The 22318-nt window shown below is 31.9% G+C and overlaps 3 protein-coding genes and 1 pseudogene across 3 annotated transcripts; 2 read left to right on the top strand and 2 right to left on the bottom strand.

The window, feature by feature from the left end:
• Nucleotides 1-1645: 1645 nt before the first annotated feature.
• Nucleotides 1646-3577, top strand: LOC127100387 (ras-related protein RABA1f). The gene is made up of 2 exons (XM_051037535.1): nucleotides 1646-2056; nucleotides 2972-3577. The coding sequence occupies exons 1-2, from the start codon at nucleotides 1836-1838 to the stop codon at nucleotides 3402-3404; spliced, it is 654 nt and encodes a 217-aa protein (XP_050893492.1). The 5' UTR covers nucleotides 1646-1835; the 3' UTR covers nucleotides 3405-3577.
• A 3253-nt stretch (nucleotides 3578-6830) lies between these two features.
• On the bottom strand, nucleotides 6831-7633 carry LOC127102926 (synaptotagmin-5-like; annotated as a pseudogene).
• Nucleotides 7634-10437: 2804 nt separating this feature from the next.
• On the bottom strand, nucleotides 10438-13906 carry LOC127108220 (uncharacterized). Its single transcript, XM_051045648.1, has 8 exons — nucleotides 13661-13906; nucleotides 12899-12936; nucleotides 11458-11538; nucleotides 11251-11334; nucleotides 11121-11155; nucleotides 10914-10999; nucleotides 10734-10799; nucleotides 10438-10642 (listed from the first exon to the last, which is right to left on the bottom strand). Exons 1-8 carry the CDS (start codon nucleotides 13725-13727, stop codon nucleotides 10608-10610), a joined length of 492 nt encoding a protein of 163 aa, XP_050901605.1. The 5' UTR covers nucleotides 13728-13906; the 3' UTR covers nucleotides 10438-10607.
• A 4393-nt stretch (nucleotides 13907-18299) lies between these two features.
• Nucleotides 18300-20510, top strand: LOC127101719 (transcription elongation factor 1 homolog). The gene is made up of 5 exons (XM_051039169.1): nucleotides 18300-18565; nucleotides 19209-19331; nucleotides 19480-19550; nucleotides 20060-20081; nucleotides 20173-20510. Exons 2-5 carry the CDS (start codon nucleotides 19219-19221, stop codon nucleotides 20231-20233), a joined length of 267 nt encoding a protein of 88 aa, XP_050895126.1. The 5' UTR covers nucleotides 18300-18565; nucleotides 19209-19218; the 3' UTR covers nucleotides 20234-20510.
• The last annotated feature ends 1808 nt before the right edge of the window (nucleotides 20511-22318 follow it).

Here is a 22318-nt window from a genome sequence, read left to right as displayed (position 1 = left end):
CTCCCCCCCCTTTTCAAAGCAACGTTTATTTGATTATTTGTAGTGAGGTTAGGTGATATGAGAGTGAGTATGGTGGGAAACAAATGTGAGAGAAGCAGAAGAAGGTGAGGATGGTGGTGGTTGTGAAGGCTGACCGTGAACGGTTTACATGGTGGTGTGGGGTAGTATGGTGGAGGAATGTGAGTGAGAGAGTATAACAGTGGTGATGTTTTGTGTTTCTACTCAAAAGAAAAAAAATGGATTGGGAGAAGTAGAGGAAAATCAGGAAATGTCAATTTTCATTCTCAAAACGTAAGAGAGAGAGTATTTTTTCAAGACAGCGTTTGGATTTCGTCAAAAATGAATAATCAGTTCCCCCTCCCCCCCCCCCCCCCCCATCATCTTTCTCAGGTCAAGAATCTAATTCCCCCTTTCACGTTTTTTTCTTATCTTTTTTTTACTTGATTTTCTTTTGCTTATTTTAATTCTTTTATTTTTTATTAGTTAAGAGTGAAAACTAAGGATATTAATCCAAGTGAAATGAGATGAGACAAATTGGGACCCTTGATCATTCTAATCCAATGGTCAATCAAAAAGCACAAAATAGTAAGTAAATTAGGATTTTCACAATTATAATAATGCCTAAAATGCACATTTAGATGCTTTAAGATATAAAAATGAATGTAAATCAATTAAAACAAATAAAATTCAAATATTTTTAAATAAACACAATAAAATCAAAATGAAAATATGGTTAATTCTATTTATTTTTTCTGAACAATTTGGTAAAAAAATAAAAATAAAAGGGATTAAAATGAATTAAAAAAATCGAGCGCGAAAATGCATGAAAAAATAAAATGCATGCATTAAAATAATCTACGCGAAATATACTTCCGTAAAACAGATAAATAAAGATCAAATTTTACAGTAAAAAGTGTTCGGTTGAAATAACTCAAGCCAATCAAAATGTGATCGTAAATGAAATTGAAAAAATTGAACGAGCACGCTGGGTTAAACTACGTAAATCGTATATCAATAAAACAAACAACTGCAAGTCTGGTCTCAAAATTTTTCGCACGCTGACTCTACGCGCATTTGAAACTTGACTCAGCTGACACCAAAATCTTATTATAAGCAAAACAAAATAAAGTTGGATGCATGAAAGTTTAAAATACTCAGACAAAATTGGGATATGACACACCACACTCAAAATTGGTTCCAATTTGGATGAAGACTAAAATCCAAAACAAAACATGAAAAAGGGACCAAAATCTTGATTATTAAAATGTAACTACCAGAACTCAAAAAGTTTGTAAAATAAGTCAAAAATTAAATATAAAAAGATTTATTATTAAAAATGAAAATTATTTTTATTTAAATTATTTTTGTAAACAAATGAGAGTGATAAAAATAAAAATAAAAAATCAAGAGATCGCATCTCTTTATTTTATTTAATTTTTTAGCAATGGTTCAGTAATTATTGTTGTGATGATTTAAAATCACCATTAAAAAATTAAAAATTAAAAATTAAAATAAAATTACGTCGGTTAAAAACCATGGTTAATAAATAATGAAAAATAAAATAAAATAAATTGACGTTTAAAAAAAACACCGCTAAATAGTAGAAATTGTAAAAAAAATAAATCAAAACTTGAGAGACCACAGCACCCTTTATGAAATCAAATTACTATACCTTTTTTTATCACCCTTCTAAATCTAGATTTCTTCCCAAAAAAACCAAATCATCGTAGTACAACAAAACATGCAGCTTCTTCGCTTTCCTTCAATTCTATTTTAAACCACAACAAACAAAACCATTTTCTCTCTCCATTTCTCCTTCTTTTCCCTCTACCCAAATGGGGGCATACAGAGCCGATGACGATTACGATTATCTCTTCAAAGTGGTCTTGATCGGTGATTCAGGTGTTGGTAAATCAAATCTTCTTTCCAGATTCACAAAAAACGAATTCAGCCTCGAATCTAAATCCACCATTGGCGTTGAATTCGCTACCAGAAGCATTCGTGTTGATGATAAGGTTGTTAAAGCTCAGATTTGGGATACCGCCGGTCAAGAAAGGTATATATACATTTCAAATTTTTTATTCTTTTTTTGCTTTTTGGAATATAAAAATGAATGTGGAGTATTTTATATTATAATAACCCTTGTTTCTGTTCTTATATTATTGATTTATTTTTTATTACTGTTAAACATGAATTTGGAGGAGATTTTTTAATCTTTTATACTTGGTTAGACTTATGGTGGCATTGAAATCTGTTACGTCTAATGTTATAATGATTTACTTTACTATGCTTCTGTGGTAAATGGTATCTATATCTGAGGATGGGCTACCGCATATGATCTAAAATTTGCATATGGTCTAAAATTTGATACGGTTAAAATGTGGCTAGATATGGCCTCGTAAAATATTTGTGACGCTTAAGCCGTGGAAAAATAGGGCCCCTATTTGTTTTGCGGCAGTTAAACTATAGTTAACCTACATAGAGGCTCTGAAAATCATGCTGCTTTTCCAAAATGATGATGCATTTCATTTTTCCAAAGGAGAATGTGTTACCTTCTGTCTTTTTCTATGCAATGAAGTTGAAAGTTGGAACTCATGACTACATGATGGTTATGAATTTTCTGGTGTTTTGATAAGAGTGCTAGATTTTTTTTTTGTAAAATGGTGGCTGAAATGTAAGTCAATATAGTAAGCTTGTAAACAAGCTAGCTAAGAGAATATTTATAGAATATAGTCACTACAGAAGAAGCAAGCTGCATGGCATCTTCTCCAATCGGTCTCCTTCTATTCTCGATGAAAACTAACGTCATTTTCTCTCTCCATTCCTCGCTCAAAGATTTTAACTGTGTTGGTTGATTTGTGAATTTGATTGTGTTAGTAGGACTTATTTATCGTAGCTTCCTATAGTGATAGCATAAGTTTTCTATTTTTCATGTTATATTCTTAGCTCATTTTGCTTTTCATTCCTAAAGGTACCGAGCAATTACAAGTGCTTATTATCGTGGAGCTGTTGGCGCTTTATTAGTCTACGATGTTACCCGCCACGTAACATTTGAAAACGTGGAGAGATGGCTAAAAGAGCTGAGAGATCACACAGATGCCAACATTGTCGTGATGCTTGTAGGCAACAAAGCTGACCTGCGTCATTTACGAGCAGTTTCGACGGAAGATTCTACATCTTTTGCTGAACGGGAGCATACATTTTTCATGGAGACATCTGCCCTTGAGTCGTTGAACGTTGAAAGTGCCTTCACAGAAGTGTTGACGCAGATATACCGCGTTGTAAGCAAGAAGGCCCTTGAGATTGGCGATGATCCAGCTGCTTTACCTAAAGGACAGACGATTAATGTTGGTTCCCGTGACGATGTATCAGCTGTGAAGAAAGGTGGATGTTGTTCCGCTTGAGTATGCTGTAAAAGTCTCTGTATTTTTACTCCGAAATTTATTTCCTGTTTATACCATGTAGAGATTTAACTGACAGAATGAAGGTGATTGGTTAGAGTATCAAACTAAGAAGTTTCTGCTTTAGTCTGTAGAGAATTATGTTCAATATTAGCAATTTTATTGTGTTATTTAAATTTTGCGCTGTTTTCAGATATTCATTCATCTAATTTCAAAATTTTCAAGTCTGTTCTTTTATTAATCTTAACAATACTTGTATGTATTATCTTCTATGTTATGCATGCACACTGGTAGGATTATATTAGCCGATTGAAATTATAAATAGGGTATCCATGGTTTATAATTCAAACCAAATCAAACTTGACCACATGTATGGTTTGGTTCAATTTCTAAATCCATACAAGTAAAAATCAGTTAACTTTTGCAAAACTAATTGGTTTTTGGTTTGGATCCAGTTCAAAATCGGTTTACAATAAAAACTAGTTTAGTTACTCTTTCTCTCCTTTCAATGCCATTTTCTCGTTTTCTCTATATCTCTAATTGTTTCTGGCATATGCTTAAGAAAATTTATAGCAATGCATTCAAACATTGACCAGAGAACCAGTTCACTTATTCGTTCTATTTTCTAACGTGTTCACCAAATTAACTCATTTCATTTCTTCTATGGATTTTAACCAAGTTTCTAAGGATGTCTGCAACTCTAATAAATTTGCAGAAATGTATTCTTTAGAGAATTCGAGTAGGCTTATTTTTGAGTTTTCATAGGGATATAATCAAATATGCCTTTTAAAATTGGGTATGATATGATAATGGGTAAAACTTTTTTTTTTCTCCCGTTTAGGTTATACAATTTGAACACACTCACAATAAGGCCAAGAAGCACTTTTTACTAGTCAAAATCTTTGAATTTTTACTCTTTCTTATTCAAAATAAATTCTTTAATCAATTTCAACCATTCATTCCTCACACTTGAAGAATATTTAATAAATTTAATCGTTTCACATCCTCACCTGATTATATTCAATTTTTTACTAATTTATTTGAGGTTTGAGTTTGAAAATTTTAGGGGTTAGGAGTATAGCACGAACTACATGGATATCAAAGTTCGGATACTTCATAAAGATATCAATATTCATATACTTCATACAGTGTATTTCCAATGTATTTTTTCTATTATGTCAATTAAAGGTTTAATTTATTTTTCTATTAGATCAATTAGAGGCCAATTAGAATTGTATGAAATTTTTTGATATGGTTGGGATGCATAGCTATACAAGCCTTACTTTGATGCTAGTATGATAGCATAACAATTTATAAGTGTTTTTAATTTGATATGTTTACTTATGTTGATTACCTTGTATTGTGTGATTATAGAAAAGTGGTTGATGAACAACCGAGATATAGGCATGGTCAGATATCTCAACATGTTTTAATGCGCGGGGAGAAAGTTAAATCTTTCTGTGTAGTTGGAGGTATTGTCATCTCATGGTCATGGATCTCGGGCTCATGATGATGCACATGTTGATGTTGTCATACATGCTCTTACGGCACATGCATCCGTCAGACCTGTTCCTTCCGCACCTCATGGTTTTCCTAGAGGTCCGGAGAACATGTCATTATTCCCTTGATATGAAAATCATGTTGATGCTCACATGTGGGAAGGAGAGGTAAAACAAATATTTACTTATGCTTTTAAACATTTGTTTTATGATAATTATATTAATTGAATTATCTGAGGTTGATGTATTGATTTTTGTAGTACTTTGAGACACTGAAGCAGTGTGAAAATTACAGTGACCGTCACCTTTAACATCTATAATTTGATCACTGTATTTGTGCATAAAAACATGTGTTTCTTATGTTTCATTTTTTGCAAAGGTGGGTGATAACTCATTTATTGTTAGATATTTAAGCCATTAATATTCATTTAAATTTTATTTAATTAGAGTTATTTTAATATGTTTTCAAGTAAATTTTATTAGTTATAAATGAGCATATTAGGTGCTCTCTCTTTTAATTTTTACTTTGTTCTTTATGTCACCAAAGTATCACAAGGCAATTTTCAAGCATGCTTTTAGGCAAAAGATGATGGATTAGGTCATGAGTTGTAAGCAAGGGGATAAGTTGAAGAATCATAATCAAATTAATTAGAGGTTGATAGGTAAAGTTTAAGAGATAAGGATGAACAATAAAAGATAAATCCAACAAAAGATGTTGCAGCGCTGTCACGGGCCGCCTCTCAGCCGGTGCAAGCTGGTGCAGGTCTGCCACAAGTTATGTTGTCCCTCATGCACTATGCACCACCCTAGTACTAGTAGACAAAGGAATGCATTTTATTTCTTCGGATGACATTCAACAAAAATTTGAAAATGCATTTCCGAACATAAGTTTGTTTTTTCAGAGAAAAAATTAGAATAATGTAGGGAATGAGAAAGGAAATACATGTGTATTACTTTAAATTTTAGCTTCTTTTGATGTGAAAAACAGATAAATAATATTTCGAAGTAGAAAAGTTGATTGGATGTGGAATGAGATTTTGATAGGGTTTTAAACAAAAATGTTATTTTTAATCATGTGTGAAGCAAACATGCAAGGCCCTGTTTTATTAAATTTTCCGCTTGGCAAATTCGAAAATGCATTTTTAAAATTGTCCCTAACATGCAAAGGTGGTATTTTTTCAAATTTCCACTTGACAAACCCGAAGTACACTTTTGTATTTGTCACTAAGATGTTAAATTGTTAAGAATGTGTGGTTTAGCCTAACTCAACCCTACAAAACCGGTTGGTAGAGTGAGGACTGCCTCCATTTATAAACACATGTTCAGACCATATATTTCTGATGTGGGACTCTTAACACACCCCCTCACGCCCAGAACTGGACATCTGGAGCGTGGAAATAAATGGTGGGTGGCCCGATAGCGGAAATCATAGTAGGTGGCCCACCGGATCTTAGACGAGGCTCTGATACCATGTTAAGAATGTTTGATTTGGGCCTACCTCAACCCTACAAAACCGGTTGGTAGAGTGAGGACTGCCCCCACTTATAAACACATGTTCAGGCCATATATTATCCGATGTGGGACTCTTAACACGCCCCCTCACGCCCAGGACTGGACATCTGGAGCGTGAAAATAAATGGTGGGTGGCCCGATAGCGGAAACCATAGTGGGTGGCCCGATAGCGGAAACCATAGTAGGTGACCCACCGGATCTTAAACCAGACTCTGATACCATATTAAGAAGTGTGGTTGGGCCTAACTCAACCCTACAAAACCGGTTGGTAGAGTGAGGACTGCCCCCACTTATAAACACATGTTCAGGCCATATATTATCCGATGTGGGACTCTTAACACATCCCCTCACGCCCAGGACTGGACATCTGGAGCGTGGAAATAAATGGTGGGTGGCCCGATAGCGGAAACCAATGGTATCAGAGCCTGGTTTTGTTCTTTGTTTCTGCTTTCTTCAATGTAAGAACAACAAAAGGATCAGATTTCCCCATGAAATCAACTGCAGGCAAGTCTTCGGCTGATATCACAGTAATAGAAAGAACTCCTCTAATAATAACCTCTTTTTTCCTCTGTGCAACTTCATTTTCACTTCCATTAGACTCCATTCCATTAGTTGAACTTTTAATAACCTTTTCCAAGGATGTCATTGAGTAGCTGGGAGAAAATGGGTTGGTAAAGCTATTCTCTGTGTCATAAGGACAATACAAAAGCTCCAAATGTACCTGTCCTCTGTTCTTATTATCTCTTTGGATCTCCAAATCCTTGAGCAACTTCAACCACGCATCTTTTACTTTACCAGGTTGGAGTTCACTAAGCTTTAAGTCAGCACATCCAATTAATTCCGACGACTGTAAGCGCTCATTATCATACACTTTTACATATAAGTGTTGAGTCGAGGCATCTTCAACTATAAATTCAAAGTGTTCATTCCATATTGGATTCAAATCATTGTTAATTGTCTTGCTTTTTTTCGTTCTATTGCGTAAGGGGCGTATGTACAATACAGACCACTATAATCTCCAGGCAAGATGGGTACAATTTTTCTCACGGGCCAAGTAATAGAATCTTCAACGGCATCCCGAATCGCCCCCTCAATTGCATCGTATAATCCTGGTATTGCTGATATGTCACCACCGATGACTTTTAGTGTAAAATCCAGCTTTTTCTTCTGTCTTAGTGAATAGCAAACAGCTCCAAAGCCAAAACCAGACTCTGATACCATGTTAAGAATGTGTGGTAAGCCTAACTCAACCCTACGAAACCGGTTGGTAGAGTGAGAATTGCCTCCATTTATAAACACATGTTCAGACCATATATTGTCCGATGTGGGACTCTTAACATAAATGAACGAAATTGTTGAAGGAGTGTGTCTTGAGATGAACACCGGGATTAGTTTTTGGAAAAAAAAATAGTGGTGTGTCTCTCACTAAAGACGTGTTTTGTGTGAAATGAGCGCGTCCGACAATACACTTCGTAGGAGCATTTTTGGATTTTCATATGATGTTTCTCCACCCCTTATGGTGGGAAAAGTAATGCCCTTAAACATATTATCATTTTCAGTGTAACATTATCCTTTTTTTTTACATTCCCCAAAAAACAAAATCAACTAAATATGACATCTTTGTAGAAGCAACAAACAATTTCAAGAAGAGGAAGATTGTATTTATTGGTGTTGAATGAATATCAATACTATAATAAATGTGTTAAACAATTTGATAAAATAAGAATGTGTCCAAAATATATCAAGGTCATTTTTCCATATCAGACACTATCTACCTAGATATACAATGATTCTTATTCAATAATTTTAACAATTGTTGCATTTCAGATCTTGAACCTCTTATCGTCTTGTTATTTTTGTGGCAAACGTTATAAACTTGCTTAATATTTGATATATTTTTTGATCTTTTTCTTTTCTAGAATGCGAGTATGTTTCCAGGCTAAATCATGTTCGTTGTCATCTCAGAAACAAGTTTCTTATCTTCAAAATCTAAACGATAGACAATTGGATGAACAACTAACTTTTGACTCAATCAATGATTATGTATATTGTAAATTATGCTAAATGTCCAATTATTATTTGCTTTGTGGTACCTGCGCAACTTAAAAGCTCATCCATATTTCTTTATTTCGGTGTCATCATGTTTCAATTGTTATATAGGTTCTTTATATTGGTCACTTCTTTTCAATCTCATTAATATTTATCATCTATCATAATAAGAACTCAACCTTCTGGTAACTATCTCAAAATCTAATTTGGTAACTTCCGTACAGACTCATTGAAACATATGTTCATGTAACGTAAACTCATGTATAGTGGTAAAAAAAATTCATACATCAATGCGTACAACTCCTAGTTGAAAATCTTCTAGAACACCATCATTTAATGTATTGGTTTGGTTTACAACATCATAGTGCATCATACGTACGACCAATAAAAAATAAAACAATTCAAACATTTATTCAAAGGATCCGGATGATACACTTCGGAGGTCTCTTGATAGCACTCTTCGTACAATATTCATGATGAAGAAAAAATTAAGATTATTCAAGGATCAATGATAAACATATATGTTACTTCCTTTAAAGCTATTTATAAGAAGAAGAAAATCTTTTTAGATTCATTGATAATTCAATATATCTAGCCTATTAACTGTCCAAATACATCGGTTAATCAATGCATATAAAAAATATTTTTTTTCTATGAATAGGGCCAAATATATTAGTTAATCACACTATTACGAAATACAATTTTACAAATGAAATTAGAAAATTTTACTTTATACCCCTACATTTATCCATGTACCCCTACATTTTATAAAAAATATCAATTTTACCCCTACATTTTATAAAAAATACCAATTTTACCCTTATATATTTTTAATAATTTATTATTTTATTTTAAAATATTTTTTAAATTTTATTTTGCGTACCGGAAGAGTTTGCAAAAGAGTTCCAGTAGTATTTTTTAACTTTTCTTGTGTGTACCGGAAGACTTTGCAAAAGAGTTCCGGTACACAAAAATTGACTACCGGAACTCTTTTGTAAAGTCTTCCGGTATACAAAAAAAATTAAAAAAATGTTTGAAAAATGAGTACCGGAACTCTTGTGCAAAGTCTTCCGGTACACAAAAATTGACTACCGGAACTCTTTTCCAAAGTCTTCCGGTACACAAAAAAATATTTAAAAAATATTTGAAAAATGACTACCGGAACTCTTTTGCAAAGTCTTCCGGTACACAAAAATTGACTTCCGGAACTCTTTTGCAAAGTCTTCCGGTACACAAAAAAATATTATAAAAAATGCTTGAAAAATGATTATCGGAACTCTTTTCCAAATTCTTCCGGTACACAAAAATTGACTACCGGAACTCTTTTGCAAAGTCTTCCGGTATACAAAAAGAAATATTGAAAAAATGCTTGAAAAATGACTACCGATACTCTTTTGTAAGGTCTTCCGGTACACAATTTTTTTTTATTAAAAATAAAATAATAAATTAGTTTAAAATATATAAGAATAAAATTGGTATTTTAATGAAATGTTGGGGTGTAAGGATAAATGGGGGTATGAGATAAAATTTTCATGAAATTAATGAACAAAAATGGAAGAAATGTTTTAAAAAAAACTTTTATAATAAATTTACATAATATATATTTATAAATAAATTAAACTGTTTATATAAAAAAAATATTTCAAAATTTTGAGATCTAAAACTAATTTGTCCCTCGGAACTGCCGTGGACATACTAATTACTTAATAGTATAAACGATTTTGCACATGGAATTCGCGAGTAGATTGTTCTTCTCCGATTTAGTTTGATTGTAATGACAAATCTTGTGATTGCACACAACCTCGAGGATTTGCATTATGCCTATTGCATATTCAAGATATTACCATAACATAGTTAGGCTTATGCAAAAAAAATCGATATAAAACTCAAATAGAAATTTGTGCTAAGCACAGCAAAAATTATACTTAACTGAATTTTGATCTTGAAACCTAACGCCACATTCGGAGAATAAAACATGTAAAACTAAAATTTCAAGTCATTAAGTGAAGAGAAACATGCTACCAACATGGAATGTTCATATTCAATATAAAGACAATGGACATATAAAATGTTGAAATATAGCTAATGCGAATATTCCTCCAGCAAATAGGAGTAAAACTTAGACACGCAACATCCCCCACGAAATTTACTTGCGAGCTTCGGTCTTCTTTTGTTCTTTGGCTGAAACAAGAGTTACAATTATCAGTTCAAATTTCATTATTCAAGGCATGTCAGCAAAGAATAAGCAGGAAAAAATTTATTCAATACGAACCCAATCTCTCTTCTTCTCGCTTTTTAGCAGCTTCAGCTCTTTCTTGACGTATCAGAGCTAAACGATCTGAAAGACAAGGATATGGAACATTAGACATCAGATATTTCAAATCTCACATAGTTGAATCACTTCAACAAGATGGTATAGTAAACGCCTGTTTGGTTCAAGATAAACTAGTACCTAGATCTTTCCTGGATTGTTCTGTTTTTCCTTGCTCTTGAAGTTTCATGTAGCGCTCATGAGCTCTTTGTTTTTCAATCTCCTCTCTGAAAAACAGAAGGCAAATTTTAAAAAATTAGAAAATCTGTTAATAGAGAAGCTTCATCTTCAATATTTTGTCAATTTATAAATGCATTGTGTATGATTATCCCTGTAAAATAAGCATACCTTTCACGCCTTGAAAGCTCACTGGTTTTCCCAATCTGTATTGGGAAGGAAATAAGCATTATTCTTTTCATATGATTTAATTGTTAAAAAGATATCTAAGAAAGGACAAAAAATGGAACATTGAACTCACATCAATGTCTCTGGCTTTAATGTTCTTGGGCTTTACCAAGTTAGGATTTTCAATCTCGATAACCCCTTGAACACCCTTTGCCTTCTGCAGACATTATATAGCAACATCAATTTCATATTGATGGACGAAGACCATCGAAACAACTGAAACATATAAAAGAAAAATACAAAAGAAGATTGTAGAGATGTCTTATTGTAATGTACTGACAGTATTTTCATCTTCAGATTCTTCTTCAGACTCGTCCTCGGAAACTTCCTTAGATGGCTCCTCTTCATTCTCAGCTTCTTTCTGATAAGATTGTATAGAAAATTACCACGTTAAATAATACTACCTCCGTTCTTTTATATAAGAGACAAGTCACTTTTTGGGTTCATTGAATAATCAATGTATCTAGTCTATAAATCGACCAAATACACCGGTTATTTAATGAACCTAAAAAATGAGTTGTCTCTTATATAAAGGAATATAGGTAGTATTGATTTGTAAAACATCTAAGGAAAATGGAAAACCATTTAAGGAAAATTATGTAAACGTCCCACACAAAAGGTTAAAGTATGTCTCTACTCTCAAAAGTATAGCGCGCGCTAATTGATTTTGGAACATGCTAAATTTAGAGCGCAAATTTCAAAAGTAAATTTGGTCCCTTCCTTTATCAAGCATCTATTGATTGATGACACATGAAAAAGATTGAAATTAACTTTGTAATGTCTGTTTTACCCCACATCAACAAACATTTTCTGCATCTTCAACCCTTGAGTCAATTCCAATAAACTTCTTCTATCTACTTCTCTTTTTTTCTCTCTGGTGCCTGACCTATAGAGCTTCAGGTTATGGTGCTAACAAAATTAAGCAATCCAGAACAATTCTTCTCTTGAAACAGAGAAACTGAAGCATGGGCTACGTAGTTGGTTGCCATGGCACCCCCCAAAAATATCACACACACTTGATTTGATAACAAGCTTCTGAATGTTTGTTGTAGCACAGAGGCAAATACCCTTATCTAAAGTGTCCAAGCTTGACTTTGAATCAGAAAATGCCCTTTTTCACGTAAAATCGAATTTTATAGGATGTAGGTGACTTTTGTCAATAAAAAAAAAACATATTAACTACACAAGATAGGATTCCAGCCCAGTACATTTAGGAAAAAATAAGAGATCAACCGACAACACCAACAACCAATTGATGCAATGTATATAAACTATATAGCAGATAACTATTTGACCCCCTCAGAATAATAAGTCAAGCTTTGCCACAGCAGGATAGGGTGGCAACCTATTGAGCTTCAAAGAGATGAGTGTGCTTTATTTTTTAGGCTAGGATGTTTGATGAAGACACTGATGTGGATGGTTTACATGATTACATGTTAGCTATAGCAATTAGCAGTGTGACTGTTCAAGTGTTTATGGAGGCTTTGACTACCAAAATATTTACACACGAGATAAAGGTGGAGTATTATAAAATAGAAAGTGACATGTCATATCTAAAAACTAAATTAAAGCATTATGACATGGAAACATAATCTTCTGCATATCACTATTAGCCTACAAGTGTAAGAAATATATTGCTAGCATCCTTTGTGCAGCTGATCACACTGGTACATGCATGGCAATGACAGAAATATAAGGTGGAGTAGGAAGCAGAAGAAAACCTGTCTAAAAGTCCTAGGACGGGTGGAGGTGCCAGCAACTGCATTGATCATAAGAAACATCAAGTTTTCAGAACATCTTGTTGAATTGACACAATTAAATAATATCATACATTTTTCATCAAAGACATCACTTGTCTCTCATTCAACTATAGTGCAACTTGTAGTTACCATAAAAAAAATCAAACAAAAGTGAAAGACTCAAAAAGTTTCATATGGAGAAAGCTACAAACAGCAACTTTTTTTTATAAAACCAAGAATGCACATAGCATAGTGATCCAACTAGGCCGTCACCACAAACCCTACCGAGAAACAGTATCTTGAATCGTCTGCAAATCCTAGTTCAAATGACAGAAGCCGATATTGCTAGGTTGGATGTCATCACCAGGGTTGTGTGTGTGAGTTTCTAGTGATTATTACCTATTTGTCTACAGGCAAAAAAAACAGTATCTTGAATTGAATTGTAACAACAAATTTTCAGAAAACTTCAAACATGCAGACCATTCAGATCTAACATTTCCATAAAAACTTCAATGTTTTTGAACATTAAACATCCTAATAGCAAATCAAAAATACCCAAAAGCCAAATAACTTTAATGTAACCTAAAAATCAATTTTGCAACAAAAAAAAATGGAATCATGCGATGTGTGGACGAAAATTAAAGCATACCCACCAACCATAATCTATGAAAGATTAAAAATATAATCGGAAATCGAGCAGAAAATTTTAAAAATTAAAAAAGGTGTTGATTGAATTGAACTTACCCATGTCTTCATGGCTAGAAAAGTTGCGGCGACCAGTGGGCTTGGCCTTGAATTTTCCCCTTCCCATGGTGGAAAATGCAGAGATGAAGGAGGAAATGGGAAAAGTAGCGCGTGAGGGTTTTGGTGGATTGAAATTGAAGAGAAGAGGACTAAGGGGGATGCACCTCGCCCAAATACTTTTCGTTTATCGAAAACCCTAGATTATTAATTCTGATGAGGTTATACACAATTTTGGTCTTATATTTTAATCCATTTATTTTTATTAAACTTTTTTCTTATTTAAATTTTAAATTTATGAATTTAATTGAAATACATGGTGAGTATAAAGATAATTTTGGTCTTATATTTTACGGTGTTAGTTAATTATAATCATTGATTTGTTAGAGAAGTTTGATTTTTATTATAATCATATGTAAAGTAATACAAACGAACGATTGTAATGTATTTTACACTGACTATGCATACCAATTAATCTTATTAATTATTATGCACGTCTAAGTTTCTAAATTAAAGTATTCAACAAAAAAATATATTCAATGAATAAATTGGTTATCTAAAAAAAAATGAAAACTAAAATAAATAATAAAAAAAGACATTTACAAGTGTATTTATAATCTATATATATTAAACAAATAATGTGAGAATAAAATTACTCTTAGATTTTATTTGGATCGATGGAATTTAATGAAATATAGTGAAATTGGATAAATTTTCCTAAAATTTTACTATTTGAATTTTATTAAAATCAGATTGGTTGTCTAGTAAACTTCCTGGTAATGTTAAAAGATTTGATATGTCATAAGATAGATGGATTCCGACTGTATAAAACTCATAATCACAATTGTTCTTAGTCAATTCTTTTGCATAAATGGTGTTAGATAAGTTGAATATATTATTATTAGTATTAGAATTTGGTGGAAGGATAAATAAGAAAATTTAATTGATTTAGGCAAATAATAAAGGGGGAGACCTTAGTTAATATTATATTCATATTTGTCTTGGAATGAAATCGAACTTCTAAATACTTTCACTGTGAACTATCTTCGAAAGGGTCAGTTTTGGTCGAGGCTAATGAGAAAATTGCTGCTATTATGGAGGAAGAACAAATCTTTCTATTTCTTCACCATCTCCAAGCACTTAGGGTAACCAATTCTTCACCCACAATATGGCTCATGGATGACATTCATAAATATCCTAACCCCTAGGCACTATTACAAAAAATACTTTTTACCTCGATTAGGAGATGATTTTTATCTCGATGTGGACTGTGAGATAATGTAGGTTGTTATGGGACGTGTGTCACTTTCCCATCGATTATAATAGTTAACATAGGGAATAGGTGTTAGTGGAGCATTTTCACATCGGTTGAAACTATTAACATACTATGTGAAATTCCTTGTATTTTTAAAATACAATTTCTTTTTAATTTTACTTTTTTTTGTTATAACATGCATTTTTGTAAAACAAAGCTTATATGATATATTTTGTTTATAATGCCAAAATAAAAAAAAAAAAATATATATATATATATATATATATATATATTTACATCAAAACAAAAATGACACAATATATACCATAACAAAAACTATAAATATTTACAAAAGTTATACATATTATTACAGATCTATATGCTTGCGGATTTTGGTCAATATGATCAAAGGAGGCGAAGCTAATGGATAACAAAGTTACAAGCCAACTAAATAGCCGTATAATTTTGATGATGACACTACTTAATATCAAACGATATCAAGTGAATTCAAGTAGTTGGTAAAGATAACTCAAGTCGTCAAAGATACACAAGATGGTTGGTCGAGTTATCCTCCTGAATTAAGAGAACATTATGGTCATACGAGTCTCAAGTGAAGACTTTTGTCTGAAGGATCAACCACAATTTAACCTTTCAACTCTCAGATGATGGTAATCAACATGAATACATCTCAAGTCTGCTTAAGAAGATTTAAGGTGCTTGTGTGATGCTAAAGCCAAAGATAATGATGTCAAAACTTGAAACTTCAAAGTTGTAAAGAGAGGAAGTGTGAAAGCGCCCGTCTGGTCATGTCCGTCTAAGTGACCGGTGTCTTGTAAAGACACAAGGCTATTTTTAAAAATATAATGGCTAAATCACACACACTAAAAACATTTGAGAAGCCTCTCACATTTTATTTAAAATACCATAAAATCTTTTTATGCCTACTTAGTTGATTAAGAAAGTGTTTGATTGATAAAAAACAATTAAATTGAATAATCGATTACACCACCGACCTAAACGATTAGGACTTTTTTGGTTGAGTCTAAAATTGATTGGGACACTCCCTTAATGAATGACAACGACTAAATATCAAAACCTTTCATTTGTGGCTTATGCAATCGATTATTGAAAGTCAATAATCGATTAGCTTGATCAGAGCATTTATTTGGACCTTGGATTATTTTCAAATTTTTATCATGCCTTGGCCTATAAATAAAGAGTTTCTCTATCATTTTTTAATATCTAGAGAATGCGTTTAATTTGGACACTAACTGTTTTAGACCTTGTTTGTCATTTGGTTAGAAGTTAGCACAAAAACTTCATATCCATGTGTAATAGGGTTCATAAGCACATCCTTCTAAAAACTCTCAAGTTTAGTGGATACACTAAAGAATAATTCTTCGCGACACTAGTATATCATTTTTAGGTCGAACCACTCTCAACCGAAAATCTACTCAAAGACATCATCAAAATATATGTTATTAATTTTTGTAGGCCATAATATCAAGACCAAAGTACCATTTGGGCCATTGGTGCTAAAAAGCAAATAAAAAATTATGCTAACGGTATCATATTCATTCATATTGGTCGATGGTACATTGATGATGAACTTCTAATGCAGTGCTTAATACAAATAAATTATGCAATCAATATGCGTTTTTAATATAATGTCCACTTAAAAAAAATTAAATAACACTTCGGATTCCAAAATTTCTTCATATATTATTTAATTTTTCTTTTAAGAATAATCAGGTGGGCCACTAAAAAGTTATATCAATTTGGTTAAATCATTTACTCGGTCTGTCTATTTTTTTCCCACTACAACATAAATCATATAACTTATAAAATAACCTAGAGTTTTCAACATTACCATATTTCTTGTGGGAAGAAAGAAAGTTCCCAAAATGGTCAAACGCGTGTTGATTGATCTTTCATCCTCATCAAGAAACATGTACCGAAAGTCTTGTATTTTTAACAATTTCACACATTATTATATGAATGTCTTATATTGTTAATCGTTTCACACACTTCCTTTTGAAAGGATTTTAACTTCTGGTATTGAAATGTTCGTAATCACTATTAAATGAATACAAATGTTATATTTGTGTTGTTTAACACACTTTTATTCATCGTCTTTCTTAGTTTTATTTTTCTTAAATTCAAGTCATGGTTATCCACTCTTAAACTTGTATCGTTACTGTAATAAAGAAACTAATTTTTTATATTTTTTTTTTGTTTTTAGTCTCCTGAATTTCAGAAAATAATCATGCATAAGATAAATATTTGGTTTTGTTGTAAATGATCTAAAAATATAGACGTTGCAACCGATTCATATGTGATATTGTTATGTTAATGTTTATGAAACTTTTTATTTTTTAAGTTCATTTGATGACGATTGAGAATTTGTCTTGGAGACAATAGCATAGATTGACAAGTTTACCGAAAGTTATGAAAAAGAAAAACTTCTTAACAAACATATTTTTGAGAATAATAAACTGAAGTATATCAAGGTTGTTAATGAACCTGTCTATCATGAAAGATTTGAGAATGAAATTGTTCCCAATGGAGAATTTATGAAGGGCACGGTTAAGGAAAATGTTGTTCAGAAGGGAAATGCTGAAGAGTTGAACAAAATTGTTAAGGATGGAGTAATGAACAAGAATGCAGGATTTGATGATAGGAATGTATGCAATTCTCAACATGTTTGGGAGACCATGGTAACTAATTCAAAAAATAAAGCAAAAAATATGTTGGTAGGATTTTTTAATTCTTTTTTTACTTGATTAATTGTAATATTTTTCAATGTCATTGTTAATATGAGAACACATTCTTTATATGTTTTGCAGCACTTTTCCATAAACATAACGAAATATTATATTAGACTTAGGTTGAAGGAGATTAAAATATTTGATCTTGAAGCTCATAAAACTTTCAACGACATGATTCATACCGCTAAGAGGAGCAATGCCGAAAAGTTCATTGAGCGCGAATGATATGAATACACCAAAACAAATAAACTTCGGATGAGGTGTTTTGACATTCAAGATTCATCTCTTTTCAAGAATCATTTATGTTAGTTTGAGGAAGAATTAGTGATTGGTATTAGAAGTTGTCTTTTTGGATTTAAAATTTATTTGTTCCATACTTAATTTTTAATATTTTTAAATTTGTTTGACATTTATGAAATGTTTAAAACTATCTCCTTATACACACGAGTTTGTTATCAGTTAATTTTAATAGATGGATAATTTTAATAGATGGATGTGGGACGAGTCAGATATAGAAAGGATATTAGTATTCCCACCTTTCTCTGTCCGATAATTAAAAGTTGAATTTTTCTCGACACCATTTTTCAGTTAAATCAAATTTTTCCGTTAAATTTGGGGCGGAGGTGGTCGGATCCGACCCAACCCGGATTTGTTTTGTCATTTCTAATTGTAAAATTTTAATTTAGAAGAAGATTAACTATATCGGAATTTCTAAACCAATATTTCACCTCACCGTGAAGCGAACACGACAAATCTCATAGCATAAATTCCCCTTTATGGCTCCTATTATTCACCCCACCTTTTCAATTCCGCACACACACTCTCATCTCTCTATATCGATCGCTGCTTCGTTTTCGGTTTCTCGCTCTGTGATCGGAATCATCGGTTAGTCCTCTTAATTTTCAATTTCATATCCTTTATTTTCACTTTTTTTTATCGATTAGGGTTTCGTTTGATTTTATTCGTTTCCCTTTTTTTCTTCCATCGTTTCGCCCGTGTCAAAAATTTCGTGAACGGTTAACGATGTCAACATAGATAGCCTCTGAATGTTCAGATTTGAGACGATTTAATGCGTAAATATTTGTCAATCTCACCTTCGATTCATAAATTGCATGATCTGTGTTTTGAAGTTTTTCTGGAATATTTCTTGGAAACTTGAGATAAAGGGTTTGAATTTACGAAGTATTTACTAGTATTTCTCAAAGGAAGGGATTATGTTGTCACGGATATAGTTTGTTAAATTGATGAAAAATTGTTGTTTTTGTATTAACGCAAAATTCCAGGAAAGAAATAACATGACGCAGTTTCGTATTTAATTTACTTGAAATCTTGGTTTTGTATAGAAATTGGTATGTTCTGTTTCAGGTTGATTTGGCTTGAAATCTCGATTTTGCTTAGAAAATAGTACTATAATTCAGTATAGAAATATGCGAGAATGGTTGCTTAGTTGAATGAACAGATTCTAGAAGTTTAATTAGCATGCTATTTTTGTTTATTAATTTTTGTGTTTGAATATCTGAAAAACCAGGATTTGAGCTATGGGAAAGAGGAAGGCAAAAACAAAACCACCTCCTAAGAAACGAATGGATAAGCTTGACACTGTCTTTAGCTGTCCTTTCTGCAATCATGGTTCCAGTGTTGAGTGTCGCATGTAAGTAAACTCTAACGACATCATGTAGCATGCAGGGTTGCATATAAGTTTATGGACTAGTTTTCTCTGAAATCTCCTAGCCCCTCCATATTTCATTTTAGAGATGAATACTACTGTGTTTGATTTTTGTCTCTGGTTTTTTTTACAGTGATATGAAGAACTTGATAGGGGAAGCTTCTTGTGGGATATGTCAGGAGAGCTTTAGCACTACCATCACAGGTTTGTTTTTGTGTGGTGTGCTTTTTTTTTCTTTCTTAAAGAAGCAATAAATTCCATAGGGTGCATACTATCATGGCTGACATTATAGTAAACAACACGATACTAATGATAATCACTTGAGGTTTGTTTATCAATAATCACAATCCTTTCTAGTTTAACTTTTTCTATGAAGTTATTGCTTTGTGCATTAACCTTTCCGACCTTTGGTCTCAATCAAAACACCATTTAGAAAAAGGTGAAAATTTTAGAATACTTATCATTGAAGCTAATAATTATAAGCTCATAGCCTAATAATAGTTAAGGATGCTGTCTTCGCCGAAACTACCCAATGGCTTGTGTCTGTAAAACGCTCTACAACATGATCCTTGTATAGTGGCAAGAGGCTATAGCATGTGACATGATAAAACTAATGATCTTATGGAAAGTGAGATATTCAGTATTTTATATATCTGCTTGAACCATATTTACTGTGATATACTGATGATCTTATATTTTTACTCTCTCTGCAGCTTTATCTGAGGCAATAGACATGTAAGTTCAATTACTGAATTGAAAATCTCCTCTCCCTCACACCCACTGGGCAAAACCACATGACTCAATTATCTTTATTGTAATGTTGCAGATACAGTGAATGGATTGATGAATGTGAACGGGTGAATGCCGTAGAAGATGATGGTACTTAGTGATTGCAAGGATCCACTTATAGTGATAGTAAATCGATAAGTGTCCAACTTTATAAAATCTCCACCCTGTAGTTATGTCCATTTCTGTTGTGAGCACTAGTATTACTATGAACTTTAGTTTGAATGTGGACACTTGACAGATTGTAATGTTTGTACACAAGAACATGAAAATAATTGTCTATTTAGGTGAAGCCACTTTGATGGATAGAATATGTAACTTATATTTTAGTTGTTTTTTGCAGTATGCGGTAGTAGTGAAAGCAGTTTGTTTTTTTTACTTACTCAAGATGAAAGCAGTTTTTTTTTTTACTTACTCAAGCTGAAAGCAGTTAAGATCTTATTTTGGAAGAGAATTTTGAGGGGAGCTTTAGAGAATTGAGACATGTAAGGATTATCTCTGGTACGGAGCTACTTTGTAGAAGGGAGGACCCTTGTCCCAATCACAATGAACAGTTATTCAATATTTAGGAAGAAAATATTATAATACCCCCACTTAATAAATAATAAAATTTAATTGATATACATATATTTGAAAAGTTTGATTTTTATTTTAAACATTTAAAAGTAATACAAATAGATGATTGTGATACATTGACTGTGTAAAATTTTTTACACAGACAGTTATAGCAAATAATCTCTAAATAATATTGAATAATTTAGTTTTTCGTAAACATTTATTATTGACTATTTTTTTAAAATAACTATTTTTTAAAACTATTTAATGAAATAACCATCTTTTATATATATATATATATATATATATATATATATATATATATATATATATATTGACAAGAAAATCAATGATCCGTCCAATTGAAACGCTCTCATGTTCCACTTTTCCACGTGTTAGCATGTCTTCGAGGTTTTCCACGAGTGTGAAGGTCCGGTGAAAGGTCCAGCAATATTTGACAGATTTGTCATCATTTCTCCCTAATAATTGAGGGGATTGTCGTCAACCGCGTATCGTGATTGAGTTCAGTGTCCATGTTGTCGTAGTTGAGTCGTTGTGGTTGAGTGGTTTGTGGACAATATGATTTTCTGAACTGAGACATTGAATCGTTTTGGAAACGAAACAATGATTCTTATGGTGTATTAAAATCAAACAATTCTTCTCATCCTTTTACCATTTGCAATGTTTTCATCTAACCAACTGTTCGAGGTCCTGTTAAGATGTTCAAACGTATCTACATTCCAAAATCGAATCTTCATCAAAGACTGCACTGTTGAAAAGATTAAATTGGCATTTCTCTTGTGAATATAATGACACAAGTATAAATATGCAAACATTTTAAAGAAAATTGAAGGAGATTGAAGAAAAATAGAAAGGTAAGAAGTTGTGTGAAAAATTATAGGAAGGTGATGTTGTATTTATAGATGGAGCGGTGGAGCAGTAGCTACATGCATTAGCACACACATAAAATATACTATGCATGTGTTATTGCATGTGGCGCCTATACAACCTACACTTGTATGTGTCATTGCATGTGGTGCCAATGAATGACATTTTCATTGAATGCGTCAATGCAATTGACACCTAAGTTAGATGTTTTTTAAAAAATGGTTATTTTGATAAATATTTTTAAAAAATAGTTATTTAAAAAAAATCATATCATTCCAATGCATTTAAAATATCTTATTGTTTACTTTTTTTAATTTAAAAAATAATTAATTTTATAGAATAAATAAAATAAATGTTCTAAATAAAATTAAAAAGATTCAATTTTTCTCTTATTCCTCCTTTTTTTACTCTCTTTTTAAGTATAAATAAATTATTTTTCATATTTGTTTTTCTTATTCCAATTTCTCCCAATGCAAAGTTTATTTTGTTATTAGTTTATTCTATGTTGTTGATTTTTTAAAAGATAATTTTTTTATTTTAATTTTTATAAATTTATAATTTATTTTTATTATTGTAATAAGAATAAAAAATATATTATTATTTTATTGAGTTTGAGATTGTATTAACGTTAAAAAGTTTAATTTTAGAGTTTTGTAATATTTATTTAAAATTAATGGTAAAGAATTTAATTTTAATATTAGTATGAACTTTCTAAATATGATTTTAATTATGATTTTTTATTA

The sequence above is a fragment of the Lathyrus oleraceus genome, chromosome 7, assembly GCF_024323335.1.
Source record: "Lathyrus oleraceus cultivar Zhongwan6 chromosome 7, CAAS_Psat_ZW6_1.0, whole genome shotgun sequence".
Taxonomy (NCBI): Eukaryota; Viridiplantae; Streptophyta; class Magnoliopsida; order Fabales; family Fabaceae; genus Lathyrus; species Lathyrus oleraceus.
Note: the sequence above shows the minus strand (reverse complement) of the source record. Positions and strands in the feature narration are given on the sequence as shown.